General features: G+C 33.1%; 1 protein-coding gene across 1 annotated transcript; it reads right to left on the reverse strand.

The window, feature by feature from the left end:
* Positions 1-5548: 5548 nt before the first annotated feature.
* LOC139499103 (baculoviral IAP repeat-containing protein 7-like) lies at positions 5549-11789 on the reverse strand. Its single transcript, XM_071287790.1, has 4 exons — positions 10366-11789; positions 8651-9020; positions 7561-7695; positions 5549-6525 (listed from the first exon to the last, which is right to left on the reverse strand). Exons 1-4 carry the CDS (start codon positions 10558-10560, stop codon positions 6329-6331), a joined length of 897 nt encoding a protein of 298 aa, XP_071143891.1. The 5' UTR covers positions 10561-11789; the 3' UTR covers positions 5549-6328.
* Between the last annotated feature and the right edge of the window lie 11206 nt (positions 11790-22995).

Genomic DNA, 22995 nt, shown 5'->3' on the forward strand with positions numbered 1-22995 from the left:
TTATCTACAGTCTTTATTTATCATACTGGGAGATTGCAGAGTTTACAACCGCTACAACTGTACTTGGCTGCGTAGATATACTTGTTGATATAATTATACTGGGAAGGAATGTGTATGACTCTAAAGAAAAAACTAATGCTCTCTTGTATATCTGTTTTGGTATCTTTCTTGCACCTTTAGTACCATTTGTTTTTCTTATTATTATGCTTTAAAGGGAGGCTGCCCGTTTGCAAGTTTCAGCTGATCAGAATTCATGTACTCAAACGGACAAAGAAGTGGTGTAGCTAGTCACAATTCACAATGGCAGGGATGTTAACCGAACGATAATGAAACAATAATCTATCTATTTCAATACAATAGAAATTGCAAAAAGATAATCAGTTTATGAGGACTACTTTGAAGCAGAAACTTTTTATTGATGTAATAGTGTAATGTAAAGTCATTTAAGATATTTTGTATGATATGAATCCGATTGCGACATTTTGTGGGTATTATGATATAAATTCTTATATTTTGATGTTATTCTATAATCAAGTTTAATAAAACTCGTTTTACCGCGGATCACAAACAAAATACAATGTATAAAGTCATGATTCTTGGTTGTAATTGCTGAAATGGCGTATATCAAATGTAATCAAGCTCAAAATACAGTTAACAAAATAGTAAAGGGAAGTGACAATAACAATCAAAACCAAGGAGTAAACAAAGACGCATAAAACCGAAAAACATTTACATCAACAGTTAGTTACAAATAATAGATAAGAAACAACACGATCTCCACTAAAAACCGGGAGTTAAGTCCGGTGCTCCGGATGGGTAAGCATTTCCTGCACCGTATATATGTTTGTTGTATATCATTAGTTGATTTATATTTTGCAACTTTCGTTTCAAACGTAAACACACCGCCATTGTGAACACACGTTTTGCATGACCCATTGTTTTATCAAAATAAACTTAGAATATGGACTTGGTCAAAAAAAATTCAGGGACCATTCAAATCAAATTAAACAATGAGATTGAACAACGAGATTGAACAATGAGATTGAACAATGATATTGAGATTGAACAATGAGATTGAACAACGAGATTGAACAACGAGATTGAACATTGAGATTGAAAAATGGGATTGAACAATGAGATTGAACAACGAGATTGAACAATGAGATTGAACAATGAGATTGAACAACTAGATTGAACAACGAGATTGAACAATGAGATTGAACAACGAGACTGAACAACAAGATTGAACAATGAGACTGAACAACGAGATTGAACAATGAGATTGAACAATGAGATTGAATGATGAAATTGAACAACGAGATTGAACAATGAGATTGAACAATGAGATTGAACAACGAGATTGAACAACGAGGTTGCACAACGAGATTGAACAACGAGATTGAACAATGAGATTGAACAATGATATTGAACAATGATATTGAACAACGAGATTGAACAACGAGATTGACAAACGAGATTGAACAAAGAGATTGAACAACGAGATTGAACAATGAGATTGAACAATGAGATTGAACAATGAGATTGAGCAATGAGATTGTACTGATTTTGTATAATCAGGGGTTTGATTGAAGATCAGGTTTTGGGAGGCGGTATTTGGGTCTACTTTTCTCTTATGCATTCTAAAACTATGTTAATTTAATTGATAAATGAACCTGTTGTTATGATATAACACTTAAGTGCACCAAGGTTATTTCTGATACCATTATGACTTCATAAACAAATTGAAATATTTGATTAATATTATAATTAGTGTTCAACTAAAGTCTTGCCAAAAGAATAATTTAGAATTAAGAAACGAAACGGGTGATGTGTAAATTATACTGCACGAATAAATCATATAAAAAAGCTAAATAAAGGCAACAGTAGTATACCGCTGTTCAAAACTCATAAATCCAAGGACAAAAAACAAAATCGGGGTAACAAACTAAAACCGAGGGAAACGCATTAAATATAAGAGGAGAACAACGACATAACACCGAAACGTAACACACACAGAAACGGACCAAGCATCAGACAAAACACCACGAGAATAACAAATATAACATGAAAACCAAATACATGAATTTGGGATAGACAAGTACCGTGCCACGTCTGATCTCAATATCTCAAAAATAAGAGAAAACACAAACGACTCAACGTTAAAATGCAACCCACACAGAAACGAACAATAATATAACAATGGCCATCTTCCTGACTTGGTACAGGACACTTTTAAAGGGGAATAAAAGTGGTGGGTTGAACCTGGTTTTGAGGCATGCCAAACCTCGCACTTTAATGGCAAAGTTAAATATAACATTGAAATGACAACATAATATTACAGGACTACAATACAAATAAATAGGAGAACATATTAGACAAAGAAAAACATGATTAATAGATAACAAAAAGCATCAGGTTTAGAACAATTCATGCTATTGCAAACAGTAAATTTTATCAAATGAATATGAAAGAGATATACATGAAGAAACTGAAGTATTAACTAATTACAGAAAACTAAACCCGAATACATAACGCCCAGATATAAAAGATCGAAAGTGAAAAAGGTACAAAGTTGTACAGCACTGAAGATCAAAAGTTGAAAAGGTTTTGCCAAATACGGCATTGTTTTTATGCCTGGGATAAGAACATCCTTATTATATAGAACAATTCATGCTATTGTGCAAACAGTAAATTTTAACAAATGAATATGAAAGAGATATACATAATGAAACTGAAGTATTAACTAATTACAGAAAACTAAACCCGAATACATAATGCTATTAAAGTTTAACACAGAATAGACACACCCGAATCAGTCCAGGCGTTAACGTAATTACAAAAATGTGACGTCACAAACGATGGCGAAAAGGTACAAACGATATGCCACATTTGATTTTATTATTCAGGAAGAGAACGTCATTTAAATGACGGAACGTAAAATCAATAGATATTGCTTGCTTTTTATTATTCCTGAAAATTTGTATGAAATCTATAGATATAAAAACAGGTGGTATGACTGTCAATGAGACAACTCTCTATCCAAGTTACACTTTGTAAAAGAAAACCATTATAGGTCATAATCTCCAACACGGAGCCTTGGATCATGCCGAACAGCAAGCTGTAAAGTGTAAAACTATTCAAACGGGAAAATCAACGGTCTAATCTATGTAAAAAAAGGAGAAACAAGAAACACTTTAGAACTACATCAACAAACGACAACTATTGACCTGCATGCTCCTGACTTAGGGGTGCAAACAAATACTGCGGGTTTAAATGTTTTAATAGATACAAATCTTCGCTCTTACCCGAAACAAACGTGTATAAAAAGACACACCATAAAATATCAATTAAAATAATTTGACGACTCAATAAAAATGCATATTATCAGATGTGAACAAGTGGACAAACACTGAACGTATAAATTTGATCTATGATTCAATATAAATACAAAATCAATAAGATAAGGGGTGAATAAATAATGGCAACAGTAGTACTCCGCAGTGCGAAGTTCAATAATTTCGGAAAGTCAACCATAATCTCGAAAAAAATGCCGGAAAATAGAATAATAAACATAGGTAAACGACAAGAATACTCCATAGGAATAAAGAAACAGAAACATGTCAACACAAAGAGGAGAACATATGGTACCCAAAGGTCAAAACCATCTATTCAAAATCCGAAACAGTTGATGAGCTGTATGACAAAAAATAAACTAAAAAATATAATAGTCAAATTAATTTTAGGTAAACTTAAAATGAAGGAATTGAAACAAGATTCCTTGTTATTTCTAGATTTCTAATTAGACAATCTCAGAAAGGAAGGGTAGACATATATCCTGTAAGTGTCGAATAATGACTTGACGGTACCCTAGTGTACGTTTTGTCCACCAGCAGCGGTATTGACCGAATGTTTGAAAAATAAAATCAACACTTAATGTGATAAAACACAGTAACCAATGGATTAAGTAACTATTAAGCAAAAAAGGCAACAGTAGTATACCGGCGTTCTATAGTCAGAAATAGATAAAGCGAAAACAAATCCCGGTCACAATAAAACCCTGAGAGAAACTTAAGAGGAAAAATGACTAAACAACAGAAACATTCATATGCAAATAAAAGAAGACAACATACATAGAAACTGACATTTAAAACAATAGTGGTTGAAACTGTTTTTTAGCCGACGCTCCCACTTATATGGTAACATTGAAATTACAACTAAAATAACCACGTTACGTGACAGGAATACGGTACTTATAAATGTGTTAATCTATTGGACTTAATAATATAAGTAACACTTATATATAATTAGTCATGACTGGATTAAGAACCATCTGTTTTCAATCACAATCCTGTTTTTACGTTTGTTTTGTGATCAAAAGTAAAAGGTTCCAACGTAGTGTATTGCTTAAATGCAAACAATCAGTATCGAAAATCGAAAGGAAACATACCAAAAATGTATTTAAAAAGAAACCTCAATCAGCTTAAAGATTCGTACATGAGAGAGTCATAAATATAACAAATGGTTCGTGTTTATTTTTGGTGATGAAATGCGGAGACATATAGACACTATATCTACCAGACTGATAACAACACAATGGAGCACTATTTGTGTTTGAAGACGTACCAGGTTTAATAGGACTGTTAATGGCAATGTCTTACCTACAATTAAAACAATCCTACGTTTTTGTTTAAATCGCTTTAATTCAAATGTTTACATCTTTTAAAATCGCTTTATCAAACGAAAACATTTAAATTAGGGTTTATCAAAAACACCTTTCATTAAGTAAAAGAAGCAAGGACAACCTTATTATGTACAATCAGATCAGTCATTTCGACGGTTACTGTAGAAAAACTATGAGTTCTCAATAACTAATAAAATTAACGGTACCAATTTTCTTGCACCAGATGCGCATTTCGACAACACATGTCTCTTCAGTGATGCTCGTGGTCAAAATATTTAAAATCCAAAGCTTATATAAAAGATGAAGAGCTTTAATCCAAAAGGTCCAAAAAGTATAGCCAAATCCGTGAAAGGAATCAGAGCTTTGCATGAGGGAGATACATTCCTTAATTTATAATAATTTCTCCTATTTTGTAAATCAAATTTTAATAACACAAAAAATCCGTATTTTCATGCCAGTACCGAAGTACTGGCTACTGGGCTGGTGATACCCTCGGGGACTAATAGTCCACCAGCAGAGGCATCGACCCAGTGGTAGTAATAAAATTAACGGTACCAATTTTCTTGCACCAGATGCGCATTTCGACAACACATGTCTCTTCAGTGATGCTCGTGGCCAAAATATTCAAAATCCAAAGCTTATATAAAAGACGAAGAGCTTTAATCCAAAAGGTCCAAAAAGTATAGCCAAATCCGTGAAAGGAATCAGAGCTTTGCATGTGGGAGATACATTCCTTAATTTATAATAATTTCTCCTATTTTGTAACAGCAAATTTCAATAACACAAAAAATCCGTATTTTCATGCCAGTACCGAAGTATTGGTTACTGGGCTGGTGATACCCTCGGGACTAATAGTCCACCAGCAGAGGCATCGACTCAGTGGTAGTAATAAAATTAACGGTACCAATTTTCTTGCACCAGATGCGCATTTCGACAACACATGTCTCTTCAGTGATGCTCGTGGCCAAAATATTTAAAATCTAAAGCTTATATAAAAGATGAAGAGCTTTAATCCAAAAGGTCCAAAAAGTATAGCCAAATCCGTGAAAGGAATCAGAGCTTTGCATGAGGGAGATACATTCCTTAATTTATAATGATTTCTCCTATTTTGTAACAGCAAATTTTAATAACACAAAAAATCCGTATTTTCATCCCAGTACCGAAGTACTGGCTACTGACTAAATTAGTCGCTGTAAAATCAAAACAATTGTCTTTCCTTTAAATAGACCACAAGATTACTGCGATTTTGTCGGAGTGAAATTCATTATAAAAAGAATTGTTCACAGTTACTATATTCTGATGACTATTCCCTTCTTCAAGTTCATTTCATCGTTACATGTTTCGTATGATGGCTGAAAGGGTGGAAAGATGGACAATATAGACCGTAAGGCAACTGTAATTTAGTCTGAGTGAAATATTCCCAGTTATTATAATCTGATCATCTGATGACTATTTCCTTCTTCTTGTTTATTTCATCGTTACAATTTCATATGATGGATGAAAGGGTGGAATAGATGGACAATTTGTACATGTACGTATAAACGAATGCAAACGTCTTTTCAAGTTCATGTTGCAAATACATCGACGAGATATTTAGTGCGTTTTTAATCAACAATCATTTTACTGGTGGAAATCCTTTAATTCGACTCATGCAAAGAAAGTCTTTACAGTACCTTTAACATACGTTTTACATACGGGACATTTACGCATTGCTGGAGCACAATCTGTACAACATACGATATGTCCGCATGGTAAGAAAGCAACAGTAGAGTCAAACTCTCTACAAACTTTACACTGTCTTTGTTCTTGAAGCTGTCTGTTTTCTTCTAAAATCAAATCAGTGTCTACAAAAAAAGGAAAGACATGTTTGCATCTCAAAAAACTATCAATACACTTCTCATCTCTTGGCAGTAGCATACCCTCTTCCACTCAGGATAAGGAACTTTCAGCTTTATATATACAAAATGATATATAGGTTATGATCGTACATGCTTATCCTTAACATACATAAAATGGGTTACTGTTACACATTGAGACTTGGATGGAGAGTTGCTTCATTGACAATCATACCTCATCGTCCTATTTATATATACTAGATTAGTAGGGATGTGTTCCTTACACTTAGAACTGATCTAACATAACTATAACAAAGAACAAATGAAATAGACAATTAATATATTTTACGGATAACATCACGATATTATATGTCTGTTTCACAACTAACTAACGACGTTTCGATTTTGAAGTCTAAGCCCTTAAGATCATATATGTCATCCATTCTGTACCGATTGATACATATTTTCGTTTGTGAAATTTTATCTTAGTAGGGACTCGGATCCCAGGAAAAAGTAAACTCACAAAAATACTGAACTCCGAGGAAAATTCAAAACGGAAAGTCCCAAACAAATAGCAAAATCAATGATAAAACACATCAAACGAATTGACAACAACTGTCATATTCCTGATTTGGTACAGACATTTACAAATGTAGAGAATAGTGGATTGAACCTGATTTTATAGCACTAGACCTCTCACTTGTACGACAGTCACATCAAATTACATTATATTGACATCGATGCGTGAACAAAGAGTCACAAACAGTGTAATGTATACATAACAGGTGATGCATATTCTGTCGGCGCGACGGGTCTCGCTCTTTCTGATTTCATGTGGTTCCCTGGTGTGTTTTTTATTACATTGATTTGTGTTCTTCATCAATTAAGGAAATTTAATTGTTAAAAAAAACTAAATAAATAGTAATGTCGAAAAGCATATTTGTTTTTCAAATGAATTCCGATTGTGAGCTGAACATAATAGTTATCACTGTGTGGTCGATACTTGTTTTACGTTTACTGCTTGCAATAATGTCACAACCTTACCATCAAAAGGAGCGCCAACCATTCCTTCTGCTGCGCTAGTTTCTGGTACATTTAAAACTTCTGTTGTTTGCTGGTGGTCCTCTCTGAGGAGAACATTCATGATATCTGTTGCTGAAACATGTGTACCTCCTTCACCTGGAAAACGAGTTTTCTTGTTATTTGTTCAAAGATGCTTTTCTGTTAGTGCTAGTTGAGTGGCATTGACCTATCTCATAGAGTTGCTACTTGATCATGTCACATTACTTATCATAATTATATTGAGGTGTACTGTCGTAAAGTAATGGAAGGTGACCGTTGTTATTCTTTTATTTACATGTTGTTTACATACACACAAGCGACTTTTTACATAACATTAATACAACTCACTAAATTACATCTATCAATTGAACTTCCTTTACTCATCACTGTAGCCGAACATTTTAATCAAAATTGAGAATGGACATAAATAATGTTTCATAGAAACAACAACTCGAACAAAGAGCAGCAAAAAGTCCAAAACCGACTATGGGATTGAACAGAGCAAGTAATCCTGCATCCGGAGGCGGGCTACAGCTTCCCCATAAACAAAAAATGTGTACTAGTTCAGTGAAAATGGACGTTACACTCAACGCCAAAACATAAAATTGAACTCAAATTTAATAAACACACAAGACCATAGTCCATAGGCCAGAGGCTCCTGACTTCATACAGACGCTTAAGTGCGGCGGAGCTAAACATATCGGTTGTTGTCTGCTCTATGGTTGTGTTTTTGTCGCTTTGACACATTCCCCGTTTCCATTCTCAATTTAATTGTGAGATCTCAACCCTCCCCATATACCTCTTGCTTATGTAGAATAGAACAACACAAATCAACATGATTATGTTTCCATCATATGAAAATCATGCATATTCCCTCATGTTAGGTCTTAAGTATCATACCATCATAAAATATATGAGAAGAACATAACCCAATAACTGGTTCCGAGTAAATAAATATTAATTTTAAAATAAGACATCATTAATGGCCTTACAACTTTATCAGTATCGTTACTATGTCACTTCTGAAATATGATCTTATGAGGTGAATGACGACATTTTAATTATCATGTACCTGAGTTGAGTCTCTGAATTTCACGTACAGCATCGACTACTTGATGGCTGGTAAATCCCATCTCTAAAACAGTTCTAGCTGCAATAGTTTGTAATATCCTCTCTGTATGTTCTATATTTGTTGTAGAATCAGAATTAAAAGTATTAATCACCCTAGAAGCAGAAGTGGTTTTATCATTATTAGTAACTGTTTGTATGCCCGATGAGGTATTTATGAATTTTGCTTGTTCTGGTACACGGATACTTGGTGTGCACATACTACTCTGGTCCAAACCGGACGCAGAAGGGGAAGCTATGGTTGCATTCTTATAAGTTGTTACAGTTCGATCTAAGTTAGGACTGAAGGTGCTGTTTCCTTTGGCTCGTTGATCCTAAAATGACATAAAACATCGACAAATAAAGGTCTGCATATATCAAAATACAAAGTCGTGAGTGCTGATTGCATACAAAGCAATAAAACAAGTCTTCGTATGAAATACATTTAGTTTATAAAACAATTTGAACTACTGCTTAAACAATGAAAGATTGATTCGCATATGTATTTTAGGAAATCTTTTTGTCGATTACAGAAGCCGCTCTTGAAAAATACTGGTCAATTCAATGTACATTAAGCTATATTCAAATAACATTTTTTTTTCTAGAATGACAAACCTTAAGCACACATCGTATTCCCAAATTGTTATTATGACAATTAACTCTAATACAGAAGTTTATTAACTCTTGCTATAAATCGCAAAGCTTCAATTCACAATCGTTTAGTTATGATGTTGTGTCATGTGTACTATTGTTTGTCTGTTTGTCTTTTTTCATTTTTAGCCATGGTGTTGTCAGTTTATTTTCGATTGATGAGTTTGACTGTCCCTCTGGTATTTTTCGTTCCTCTTTTGTAACATAATGATGAAGATACATATATTACTGGCAAACCATTTCGCATCGAATACAATAGCTATGCAATTTCTCGCTGCATTGAAGACCTGTTGGTAACCTTCTGCTGTTGTCTGTTCTATGGTCGGGTTGTTGTCTCTTTGACACATTCCCTATTTCCATTCTCAATTTTATGCAAATTAAATCTGCATACACAAATCAAGTCATGGTTACTGCAGCCAGATGTACCGACAAAAAACCATAACTGATTGTATCACCATGAAAAATAAATCAAAATTATTTCAATTAGTGCAAATTGTATATTTTGTGCCCTTTTTAAGACAATTTTTGGCAACAATACTAGTAAGCAATAGCAACAAACTGATATTTGATATCTGTTTTTTGACAATAAAAAAAAATCGCTTGAATAGGAAAGAATGGATAGAAGGTATATGTTCTGAAACAATTAAAGTTGCACCACAGGAAACTATCCATACAGGTAACCTTGGTAACCTTGGAAAATCTTCCTAACATTGATGTACTGTAAATTTGTAACAAATTTCTTAGGAAATAATTTATTATTTTTATGAAAGTTTCATGACTTAGAAAGAATAACGGTATTTGTTGCCTAAAAAAAAGATTCAACCGTGACTTTATCATACAATTTGGTACAAATACATGTAATCTACGAAATAAAACAAAATGTTTTTTTTTTTAAAAAAGACGCCATAAACTTGTTTCGATTGAAATCAGTCTGAGTGATCAACTAAATTTTATAAAAGCCTTTTTTTCAGTTGAAACAGACATTGTCATTATGTGCACATTGAATCTAACATTTCAAACTTAGAATACCATGCTATGCTTTTTCAAAACAGCTTGTATGAATTTCTCTCCCTTGTTTTGTTTTAGGAAGCCACATTGTGGGAACCAGCGTGCATGTTCCACCCATGAGTCATCCCCTGCTTCCCAGTTCCTCAGTCCTCCACCACAGTGGAAACATCTTGTGTAATCATGGTACCCTGCAAACAGGAATCCAGCTAACGCCATCGCACGCGGTGTTTGATTCAAATAACCTGGCTATCCTTCAAATGAACTTATTCGTATTTGAAGAGGAGAATAGTTTACGTATCTTGGAATTTGATTTTGAGTATCGATACCTTCCGGATTATTACTGCAATTCCTTTCATAATCAAACTCTGGCGAATTATTACTTAAAGCAATATTCTGTGAACTGTTTTTATTACCGTTAGTATTATTGTTACTATCATGGTTTTGTATCCTTGGAATTGAAATTTCAGTGGGTTCATCTCTCACAGTATTATGAAGGTCAAAATTTCTTGCAGATGAATTAATATGACTTACATCATAATGATGCTGTCTGCTGGTAACATTATTTAAAGAACCAATGTTTTCATTTGAAGGCAACGTTACATTCCCTATTGATATATCATTCAGATTAGATGATAGTCCTTCTCTTCGCTCCTGTCTTCTAGTATTTTGCAATTCCTCTCCAAAAGTGTCCTGCCCATCACTTTTTGAAACGAGTTCACAGGTAGGAGAGAGCTGTCTATGAATATGCATAGGATCATCTCCAGAAATCCAGTCGCGGTAAATTAATCCACATCGAAAACATCTAGTTTCGGTGAAATTTCCCGCGGAATAAAATCCAGCTCGTGCAAGACGAATCATACTTATGTTTATGTTTCGCGGAAAATTACGTAGTGAATATATACGTAACATTTCAACTGACATCGAGTCATTATGTGTTTGACTTTGGCCGTTTGCCATGTTATTGAAGTACTTATCCATATTAAAAGGCATCACAGTCTCCACAGACAATGAAAACGTATGGAACCTCAAGAGATCGGCCAACACAAAAATTGTACCAATCTTGTCTGGTTCAAAATGTTTCCGATCCTTTGCGAATTTCACATTGTAAACATTCTGCCCGACTATAAGATATAAGTACAGTAATGCAAGAATTAGCTTCCACTTCTTACGAAAACTGTTATGTACTTCAGGACAACAGCTATAAAATTGGAATAACTTGCAACATCTTGCTATATTTTCAGTCTGTTTCGTCATTTGACTTGTCTTTACTGTTTGAACATTTCTGTTAAAATAAAGGTCATTACTATATATTTCTAGTTGTCCACTATCACTATTTGATCGTTTACATATCTGCCATGTTCTCTTTGATAAATACAAAACAGAAGTATCACTGTAACAATGTCTGTGGGTGCGATATCTGCATTGAGTCTCCATATTAGTTTGATGGAATCCTGCAATCAAAGATAAGAATACAATATACAAATGATTAAAAAAAATATTTTTTTTAAATGCAAATGAAGAGAGCACGCACGTATGTCGGTTGTCTCGGGTCGAATCAGAGCTTGAAGTAGTTCACATTCCTAGTGTTTAGCATATCCATTTTAATATTTATACATCTTTTGTAAGAGGAATTTATTATAGATCTCAAACTGTTTTGCCTAGTTATAACACGTTTTGTTATAATGATCAGCGCATGGTTTAAACCACGTTTCGAAGTAAAAGTCAACTAAGGTAAATCAAAATGCATCGTCGAAATAAGCACGTTCCATTTGTGTAAGAAGGAGTGCATGGTAACTCATTTATAACAAACCTTTTTCTTTTTTAAATTTTCAGTTTATTACTTTCTAAATCATTTTAAGACACTTAGGCTGCAATCCCCTCATATAATATCAACTTTAGATATATTTGGGGTTTTTTTTGTGTCCTTTGTGGTCATTTCGCAATTCAAATGTTTGTTCTTATTCAAATGAGAAACCCCTAATTACTTACAAAGATTTATTTGTACTGCCACAAAATGATTGCCCTGTTCGTGATTGTCCTATAAAAGTACGTTACGGTCACCATTGAACATAAGAGATTTTCCACTTTCTAATAACTTGTTCATCTTTCATTATTAAAAAAAATCCTTATCTGTTTGATAACATAATTAATTGCTTTTGGAAATAAGCTGATTCAAACATCCGTCCTTGTAATAAATTAATTTGTACGGTTGTGCAATAGTTTGATAATTTTGCAAATTAATGCGTGATTTTTTAATTAAGAAGAAAGACTGTTGATTCTAGAAATGTCTTCAATTTGAACCTCAAAATTATCAAGTCAAAACTGATAATTTACAGTTTTACGTCGTTTGTTTTCTCTTATTTTTTTAGTGTAAATTGACATTGCGATAAGACGTGTCACGGTACTTGTCTATCCCAAATTCATGTATTTGGTTTTGATGTTATATTTGTTATTCTCGTGGGATTTTGTCTGGTGCTTGGTCCGTTTCTGTGTGTGTTAGTTACATTGTAGTGTTGTGTCGTTGTTCTCCTCTTTTATTTATGCGTTTCCCTCAGTTTTAGTTTGTTACCCCGATTTTGTTTTTTGTCCATGAATTTATGAGTTTGAACAGCGGTATACTACTTTATTTATGAAACTACACTGAATCTCAACAAATCTAGCACAGTGAATGAGGTGCTCATATTTAGTAAAGTTTTTACTACCAGATGAGAGTGAATGAAACCAAGCCATCCCTTTTGTTTAAACCGTTTTACATCTAACTTCTTAATTTAAACATGTTAAAAACGTATTGTTTTCCCTCAAAATATAACTGTTCTCAATGAGAACTAACAGTATTTTTTTCACTGAAGTGTTATTTGGCAACTAATTTGAAATTAATGTAATGTTTAGACAACCTTGATATAAAACTTTTGGAAAATATCTGTGACGTGGGATCTAAATATAGTCATGATAGTTGTTTATAATGATTTAACTTAAGACATAATCCCAGTATTTGTAATATTTAGTTAACACTGCCAACAAACCAGTGATGATCATATTTGAAAAATAATGTAAAAACATGCTACTATCAATGACGTGCATTATGTCCATGATTTCGTCAAATTACATCATACAGTTGTCAAAATAACCATTTTTATAATAAAAAGGGTAACACGATTAAGAGAAATTTTTTACAATGATCTTAATAGTATTTAGGTAGAACTAACTTACAAATAGTTTTGTAGAGGCTAAGACATGATGCTGGAAATAATAAGCACTACTAAATTAGTGTTGTTGATAAAAAAAACATTAATTAAAGTATTATAAATAACAAACAAAAAGTGATTTCCGAGTTCTTTGAATACATGTTAGTCTTTAATTTGATTATCACCACCAAAATGCAAATCTTCTGATATGTACAAAGATGTTTTAAAACCGACAAAGCATTTAAAATCGAGCTACGGTACAATAAAATCACATGTGGAATTCAAGAGAAAACGTACTCGACCTATCTGAAGACAAGCAAATAACAAATCCCTCATTCAGCGTCATGGTATAATGCCAGGTAATTCATGTGGATATATGAGATTCCTTATGATCTACATGTATATCTAAAGATACTGTATATTGACCAAACAAATGTTGAAACAAATCTTTTTTCAAAACATGCAACCATGATTAGATAAAAAAGGAAACAACACGTCATAAATTTATGCTTCCGAAACACTTATCTGGATTTACCTTTATGACGACCGCTCTTAGCCGAATATTTTAAAGTCAAGGATGTAAATTAAACTAAACAGTAGACAAGATACATAAAGAAATACGACATATCTATCTAATGGTTTCATTTTGAATTCTAACTATTGCCATATGTGATTTTTGTTATACAATTTTTTGTCTCTTGTGAGACAACGGCGCTCCACATTCATTTAATAAAATTCCTATAAATGAATTTTAGAATATGACGAAAACTTTTCAAATGAATGTGTAAAGTAGCATAGGTGCATAGTAGCGCGAAGTCAACAAGATGTCACGGCGAAAGCTGCTCGCATTCGAACTGAAAATTAATAAACTATTGCGATCAGCAATACGCGCTTTTTCAGAATAATTGAACAATTTACCATAAGCCACGTTGTAGAAAGAGATGGCCAATTTTTTTCACCTCAATGATGTCATCAAAGTTTCACGTATTTGAACAGCAAAAGAAAGGCATACTTAATCGTCTGGAGATTTTTTAAGTACTATGAGCGCATATCTCATTCGGATATTTTGTTGTGCAAATAAGATCTATCCGATTCAAACTCGACCATCATTTATATCACCTGGAGTAAAATTCCGCCAATAGTTTCTAAACTTCATTTCAGGGTCTTTTTTTATAGCTAACTATGTTGTATGGGATTTACTTATTGTTCAAGGCCGTATGGTGACCGATACTTGTTAATTTCTGTGTCATTTTGTCTCTTGTGTAGAGTTGTCTCATTGGAAATCATACCGCATGTATTTTTTTATATTCAAAATAACGCATTGCAGACCATAATGTTAATATGAAAACAATAAAATACGTTATAATAAGGAGAATAGCATAAACGATGGCATCTAACTCATGAAAACATCTGAGTTCAGGTCTTCCTCGGATCGAAACTAGAAATCAGTAAACATACAGGATGCAGAAGATAAAAAGTTGAACGAACATCACCAGACGTACTGCTTTCCAGCATAGTAGAAAATATAAAAAAAAGGCTCATATCACAATTGAAAGTTAAACATGATAACATCAATCTTAACATTGCAAATCACTCAAACTTCAAAGGAAACTGTATTTTGAAATATGATTATGTATGTTTTCCTATCTAAATAACCTCTGACCTTACGTACGTGTCAAGAGCAACATACATGATGTATCGAAATGTTTTTACGATACTCAAATCTACAATCAGTCCGAACAATAATTTTAGTTGTGAAAAATCATAACCAATAAACAATACGGCTATGGTGTATCTTTAACTGAAAATGAATGAAATCAATGTATGCTATTTACCAATAACCAAGGGAATTCTCCCACTAAATCCCACTGGAGATAGTCATCGTGACCAAGCTGAATATTTGAAGTTTAGAACTTAATACATATGTAGTAGAACATAATGGTAATACATACACTCATCACAGATACCAAGATCAAAATTTTATATTTACGCCAGACGCGCGTTTCGTCAAAAAAAGACTCATCAGTGACGCTCTAATCCAAAAAAAAATTAAAAGGCCAAATAGAGTTCAAAGTTGAAGAGCATTAATGACCAAAAATTCCTAAAAGATTTGCCAAATACAGCTGAGGTAATTAAACCAAATAATCATTCAAAATATTTGTTTGTATCCATATTTTATAGTTTTGGTTTGTTATATAACCATACTTGTAAATGATAGGATATAAAACACTGATAGTATTAGCTGTCTTTTATTCAGATTAGGGTTAACTTTTTTCTTGGAATCTTATTGAATATTATAAAGTTTACAATACAAGATGTCATAAGTTTAATTGTTGACTTCATTCTTTCAAGATCATTTGATAATTTGACAATAACACTTACAAATAACGTTATATTAGAGGTTTCTCAACATCTTACGAACGGACGAAACTCTACGAACGTATCGTTATGGAGCAGTAATTTTTTTATAATAAAATCCATGATAAATGTCTACCGATACTGCAGTGTGTTTAAAAGACAACAGTTAACAACTTAATATACTTTTTTGCAACCTTGCATTTTATTGTTGTCATTAAACATCCGTGTTCCAATTTATTTTCTGTTGTTGACTGTTTCGTGTTCTTACGTTGAGTCCGTTTGTTGACATGTCGTATATATGCGTTCGATTTATCTTCCTTATCCATTCAAAAAGATTTTTTTTTATATAATTAAATGTCCTTGATTAAAAAATTCAACACATCTATTTTGCAATTTGTTGATAGATTGTTTGGTGTTTAACGTTCAGTGACAAATATTCCATTCATTTCATTGCGAAATTAGCGTTTGGTAAAGGATTGATAAGTGATCGAGATATATTTCATATATCCACACGTCCCTTCTATGGGTCCAATCGGTTTGAGTTACTATGAGTTTCAGTATTTCGTATCGGAGAGTATCTTAAATAGATAAGTCGTAACATAGCTTTTTATTTCTAATATTTATTGGGAATCAGTTAAGGAATTTCAAAGATGCACTCGATCTATCGTTAGAAATAGAGTTTTGTGTGTTCTTGTTAAAAGTATGAGTGCTACAGCCCTAACACAACTGGTAATCACATATATTTTTATATATTACACCCCTAGCTAAAAAGAAAAATTAGAAATATGAAAAATAGAGGAAATATGCACAGTATGCCATAGAAGCTTAACGGAAACAATAAACAAGAAGAAAAAATATGTATATACTCATAATTATACTATAATAGAGGAAACATACACACATAGAATAAGAAAGGCCATGATAACAAAAAAAACCACAATATATAACTTAAAATATGTATTTCAATATTTTCCTTTATTTTTCTTGTTAAGTCTACCAATTTATAACAATATATCCATAAGAAGAGATCATTTGGATTTTAGTGGTTGGGGCAAAGAAGTTATCCCGGAACTTATTGGGATGTTTTCTTTTCAAATTTAAATCGAAAGGCGTTCACTCCTAGATTTATTTTACCTCGTGTCCACGAAAGAATTTCTACCGTTAATCAGACTCTAGCTAAGATAAAAAAAAATCCTATCCCTTTTGATCCATAAACATGAATCTATATTGACCTTTTTCACATATTATACTAAATAGTGTTGTTGTCATCATGTTTATTAAAAATTCTTGTACGATTACTGTCCTTTGATTAAATATTCTTCATTTAAATTAATAGATCAATAAGACTTTCAACTGTGTTGATTGAACAGTAAATTGTATATTATATATTATATAATATCAAATAAATATAATATGTATTTGATTCAAAATGGTTTAAAAAAATCAAGCATGCATATTTTACACGTAAAAGACATTTCAAAGGGAAGAAGAGCACAGCCGATAATCCAAAATTATAAGATAAATTACTGCTCCCTCTTTTCTCGTTACGGCAAGTTACGTCAAGTTAGGGCGATTTTCGTTCGTTCGTAAGATGTTGAGAAACCTCTATTAGAGATTTCCAATAAAATGACATACGTACCTAACTCGACGTACGCACGTAACGGGACCGGTTATTGCTAACCAATTAATTTTGTTAAATGCGTTACTCAAGTTTTAACTTAGTATTCCTAAACTATGAAACTCAATTATGATAAATTTTATCAATATCAAATATTCCTAAGATGATGAAAAACGAAAGAAATCATGATTTGTATATATCACGTGATTATTGAGATTCCTGCCTTAAATTCACTGTCATTAGACCACATATATATACGTATCTTTACCTATCATACGATTCATAGGAGTTGCATTTCATGGTTTTGACAATGACAATGAGTTAAGGTATACTTAAACAAAAACCTCGCCCCATAATTTGGTATATAGTTAAGCAGCTTACCACACAAATCATGCAAATTGGGATACAAGCATGAAACTTTGTCAGAACATGCCTTTAGGTGTATGTAATCATATTAGTGGGGTAGCCACGAAAAAAAGTCATCCGATCATGGCGGCCATCTTGGATTTTCAAAATGACGTCTTTTCAGGGAAAAAACATCAAATGTATGATCCCTTTTGCTTGTATTGTATCCAAAATGTTACAAGATGGAGTAAATCATTGTAAATAAAGATAAACATCACTTCCGGTCAAATATCGGTCGATAACTCACTCCTGGTTGTTATGAATATCCTGAATATGACTGTTTTATAACCCTAATAATGTCAGTCGTTATATTCCGTCGAGCGCCGACTAATCTTCGATTGCTACATTAGGTTCGATAGGCTATAGGCCACTAGAGGTCGCAGAGCTATCTGAGTTAACTGTTTTACTGAGTGTGAATTCGCATTGTTTTAAGACGCGTCTCGGTATTTGTCTATCCAACGTTCATGTATTTAGTTACGAAGTTTTATTTCTAATTCTGATCGGATATTGATTTGAAGGAATTATATCCCTATTACTTACACAATTCTATGATAATATTGTTGTTAAATACATCCAATAATATAATAAGAAAACCAACCTTGAATTTCTAGAAATTTACCTGTGACGTTACTTTTTGTTGCGTTAATCCATTAATGTTACAGAAACACACTTTGTGCACTTCTCTTATAGTTGATATGTTTCACTCTGTTTTAGTTTGTAACCCGCGGACTACTACTGTTGCAGTTATCTATTACCCAGATAATATTTGCGTTATTGCTCTATTATTCAATTGTTGATTACTTTTGTTTATTTATATTTAGTTATTTAATTTTGAAATGGCAAAAAGAATTCGCTTATCAGCTTCCTCAGCAGATAGTTGGGAAACTATATGGACACAATGTGGTTTGTGTCAGGAGGTCACAACAGACCTACTAAAATCGTCAGATGAAGGATACAATGTTGGCGCAAAACTATCCCTCTTTTTCATGAATTAAATGCCCTCCCTATCCCTCTAGATATTCGGCGATTAAACCACGGATATGGTATTGAAAGCACAATGGAATAGGAAAATACCAGGTACCATAATTTGTGCAGGATAAAGTTCAATAGAACAAAACTTGAGAGAGTCCATAAACGCCATATGTCACTGATGCCATCCAAGTATTCGAGTGAATGTAAGTCTTCTAAACCTTTTAGGTGCTCTCCTAGTTCTAAAGACCAACAACTGGATCCAGTTGAAAATGTGCCAAATGTTTCATTTGTGACAAATAGTCGCATTCATCTGTCTTAAGAGAGGCAATGACAATGAGCTTAAACCAACAACTAGTGGATTGTGCAACAGTTCTTCAGGATAAACAATTGTTGGCAAAGCTGAGTAGTGGTGATGTTATAGCACAAGAGATGAAGTATCATCCGTCTTACAGTGGTATACAACAGGGAGAGATCAAAGAAGAGACAAACAGATATCGAAAACAGTTGTACACAGGAGGAAAATATAATGAAAGAAACTGCATTAGCTGAGCTGGTTACATACATCTTTGAAACTCAAAGAAACTCTGAAGAGTCGGCGGTGTTTCGATTAGAAGACCTGGTAAACCTATAAGAAAAAGATTGACACAGCTTGGTTCTTCTTCTGCACAGGTACATTCTACTCGCTTGAAGGACAAGCCAGTTTGAAGAAAGTTCGTCTAGAAGAATGAACGCAGATGACAGGCATCATGACAATTCTATGTCTATGCACCAAGATTTCATTGACAAAGTGAGAAGTCTTTTTAAAAGACTGTCATGAATGATTATGGAAATCCATTTCTTGAGGCTTCTAAAGATATCTACAAGATAGACAGTAACGATATTGTACAAGCAGGCACAGAGAAACTGTCACAAGTTAAACAAACTGGATGAAATCAGTATACTGACTACAGAATCCGAATGCAGAACAAGGCCAGCATTTATGAACCCTATTAAGAAAAAATATTTTCTGTTGTTCAGTCGCCAACCAAAGTACATTTTAAAAGGCATGTGAAACAAAAAGCAAGCTTAACCTCACCTGAGAAGATTGCAGTTTGTTTTCAAGGCTTTTCATATCCTGTCAAAGCAGACAATGCGACTTGGAAGAGTTTTTCATTTAGACTTCTTAGTCTCAAAGTGTAAAAATTAAAAGTGACGTTAAGTCACAGCTTAATGAAGTTCTAGATCTAGAAGCTACGGGAGATTTGCCAAGAGAAGAATCTAAGACAGACATAATAGTAGTTGATGGTGCGGTTATGGTCAATTCACCGCTTGGAACATACACTATTGATGAATACGCAAAATATGTGATTTTGATATACATTATCCACCTTACTTCAAAACATTCAAGAGTAGACGTTATCTATGATATTTACATAGAAAAACAGTCTAAAAGCACAAATACGTAAAGCGAGGGGTGCTGGATCCAGGCGAAAAGTTTTCGGCACCAGTAAGACTCAGAAAGCTTGGTCAAGCTTCTTTCGAGTGGACGAAAACAAGACGGAATTGTTTCATTTCCTTGCCAACAAAATTTGCTCGATTCAATCTGACAAAATGATTTTTGTGACAAAAGGCGAAAATGTTATGACAAATTCTGACGATGACCATGTTGACCGTGTTATCTCGAGGAAGCAGACTCAAGGATATTTGTTCATATCAAGAGTGGAGCTGAAAAGGGGTGTAAGTCTTCACTAATAATCAGCTCATACACTGATGTAGTAGGTTTTGCGGTGCCTCTTTTCAAAAGGTAAAAAAATATTTGGGTTGCCTTTGGAAAAGGAAAAGACCTGCAATGGCTTCAGATTGAATAAATTAAACATGCTCTTGGTTCTAAATCAAAAGCTTTGTCCTTTTTTCATGCTTTCACTGGATGTGACACGGTCGCCGGCTTTCATGGAAAGGGGAAAAAATCGGTGTTACAAAGCTGGCCTGTACGACATTGTGTTCCTGTAGCTGTTAAAACGGAATACATCGAAAAATACGGTAAATTATTACATTGTTCAATCCTCCAGCATGTCTTACATAATTACCGCTATATCAAACAGACATTTTCATTGCATATCAGTACCACTATTATTTCACTCGAGTGTATGAATTTTTATGACCCTTACCGGAAGTGGTGATTTATTTTTACAATTGCTGTCTGCTTGACATATTTTCATGTCATTTTATTGTATTTCAAATAGTTGTGATGACCTATATCACGTTGAAAACGGTTAGAATAGCTTTTTCAATCTCCACTTTTGAGCAAATTGATGTCAATTTTTAATTCAAGATGGCCGCCGTGAAAAAAATCAAAAACATGTTGGCTACCCCTCTAATATGATAAAGTACACTCTAAAGAACGTCTGTGCCAAATCCTATGCTTGTATCACAATTTGCATGATTGTGTCAAATTTCGGTACTAAGCCGCCCCACTAATAGGTAAAGACGAGAAATTACTTTTGAAAAATAGATCATTGATACGAATTTCTGCCCGCATCAAATTATCTTCAAATAAATTATAGAAAAATATTATTTTTTTTTAAAAGTCGAGTACACCTTTTACATTCGGGTGTGTTGGAATTTACTTTTAACGTTAAATCTTTTTAAAACAATAAACAGGCAACCTTCTTGCTTCGGAATTCGTTATTTTAATATTTGTATGCTAAATGTCGTCTCGGTAGTTTTTAAAATTCATAATGTGAGAAGAACTAAAATATGGGTCAAGTGAAATGACAAAAAATGATGGGTGTGTTTGATTACAAGTTGCTTATTTACTTTTTCTATTATAGTATTTATGTCGATAAAATTATTCAAAGTTTAATGACAAAATATTTAAAGAGTAAAAAAAACCAGTTGTGGTTGATTTTTACTAAAGGCATATTCCAACAACAATGCGTGTTCAATTAGCAAAAAATGCATGCAGTGTATGCTACCCTCCGTCACGCTTCAATGCAGTAGGACGAAATACGCTGAGTTAGGTCGGTTATGTCGAGTAAAGTCATTTTATTGGAAATCTCTAATAGAGGTTTCTCAACATCTTACGAACGGACGAAACTCTACGAACGTATCATTATGGAGCAGTAATTTTGTTATGATAAAATCCATAATAAATGTCTTCCGATACTGTAGTGTGTTTAAAAGACAACAGTATCAACTTAATATCCTTTTTTGCAACCTTGCATTACATTGTTGTCATGAAACATCCGTGTTCCAATTTATTTTCTGTTGTTGACTGTTTCGTTTTCTTACGTTGAGTTCCGTTTGTTGACATGTCGTATATATGCATTCGATTTATCTCCCTTATGTTTTCAAAAAGAACATTTTTTTATAATGTCCTTGATTAAAAAAATCAACACATCTAGCTTGCAATTGGTTGATTGATTGTTTGGTGTTTAACGTTCATTTGCTAATATTCCATTCATTTCATTGCGAAATTACCTAGTCCTATAACATATGACTTCGCATTCTTATTCAATTTTTAACGTTTTATTCTGATATTTTCATTTTTTATATTTTATATTTCATATATCCACACGCCCCTTCTATAGGTCCAATTGGTTTCAGTTACTATGAGTTTCATTTTTTCGTGTCGGAGAGTATCTTGGATAGATACGTCGTAACATAGCTTTTTTATTTCTAATATTTATTGGGAATCAGTTTAAGAAATTTAAAAGATGCACTCTATCTATCGTTAGAAATAGAGTTTTGTGTGTTTTTGTTGAAAAATGAGAAATATGAAAAACAGAGGAAATATGCACAGTATGCCATGGAAGCTTAACGGAAACAATAAACAAGAAAAAAAAGTATGTATATACTTATAATTATACTATAAAGGAAACATACACACATATAATAAGAAAGGGTATGATAACCAAAAAAAAAACACAATATATAAGTTTAAATATATATTTCAATATATTCCTTTATTTTTCTTGTTAAGACTACCAATTTATAACACATAAATAATAAGAGATCATTTGGAATTTAGTAGTTGGGGCAAAGAAGTTATCCCGGAACTTATTGGGATGTTTTCTTTTCAAATTTAAATCGAGAGGCGTTCACTCCAAGATTTATTTTTCCTCATGTCCACGA

This window comes from Mytilus edulis, chromosome 12 (genome assembly GCF_963676685.1).
Source record: "Mytilus edulis chromosome 12, xbMytEdul2.2, whole genome shotgun sequence".
Taxonomy (NCBI): domain Eukaryota; kingdom Metazoa; phylum Mollusca; class Bivalvia; order Mytilida; family Mytilidae; genus Mytilus; species Mytilus edulis.

Coding starts and splice junctions, on each gene's coding strand:
- LOC139499103 (XM_071287790.1), bottom strand. CDS start 10,560: ATGGCGTTAGCTGGATTCCTGTTTGCAGGGTACCATGATTACACAAGA. Junction 7,696..8,650: donor AATTCAGAGACTCAACTCAG/GTACATGATAAT, acceptor CTCGTTTTCCAG/GTGAAGGAGGTACACATGTT. Junction 6,526..7,560: donor GGTTGGCGCTCCTTTTGATG/GTAAGGTTGTGA, acceptor CTTTTTTTGTAG/ACACTGATTTGATTTTAGAA.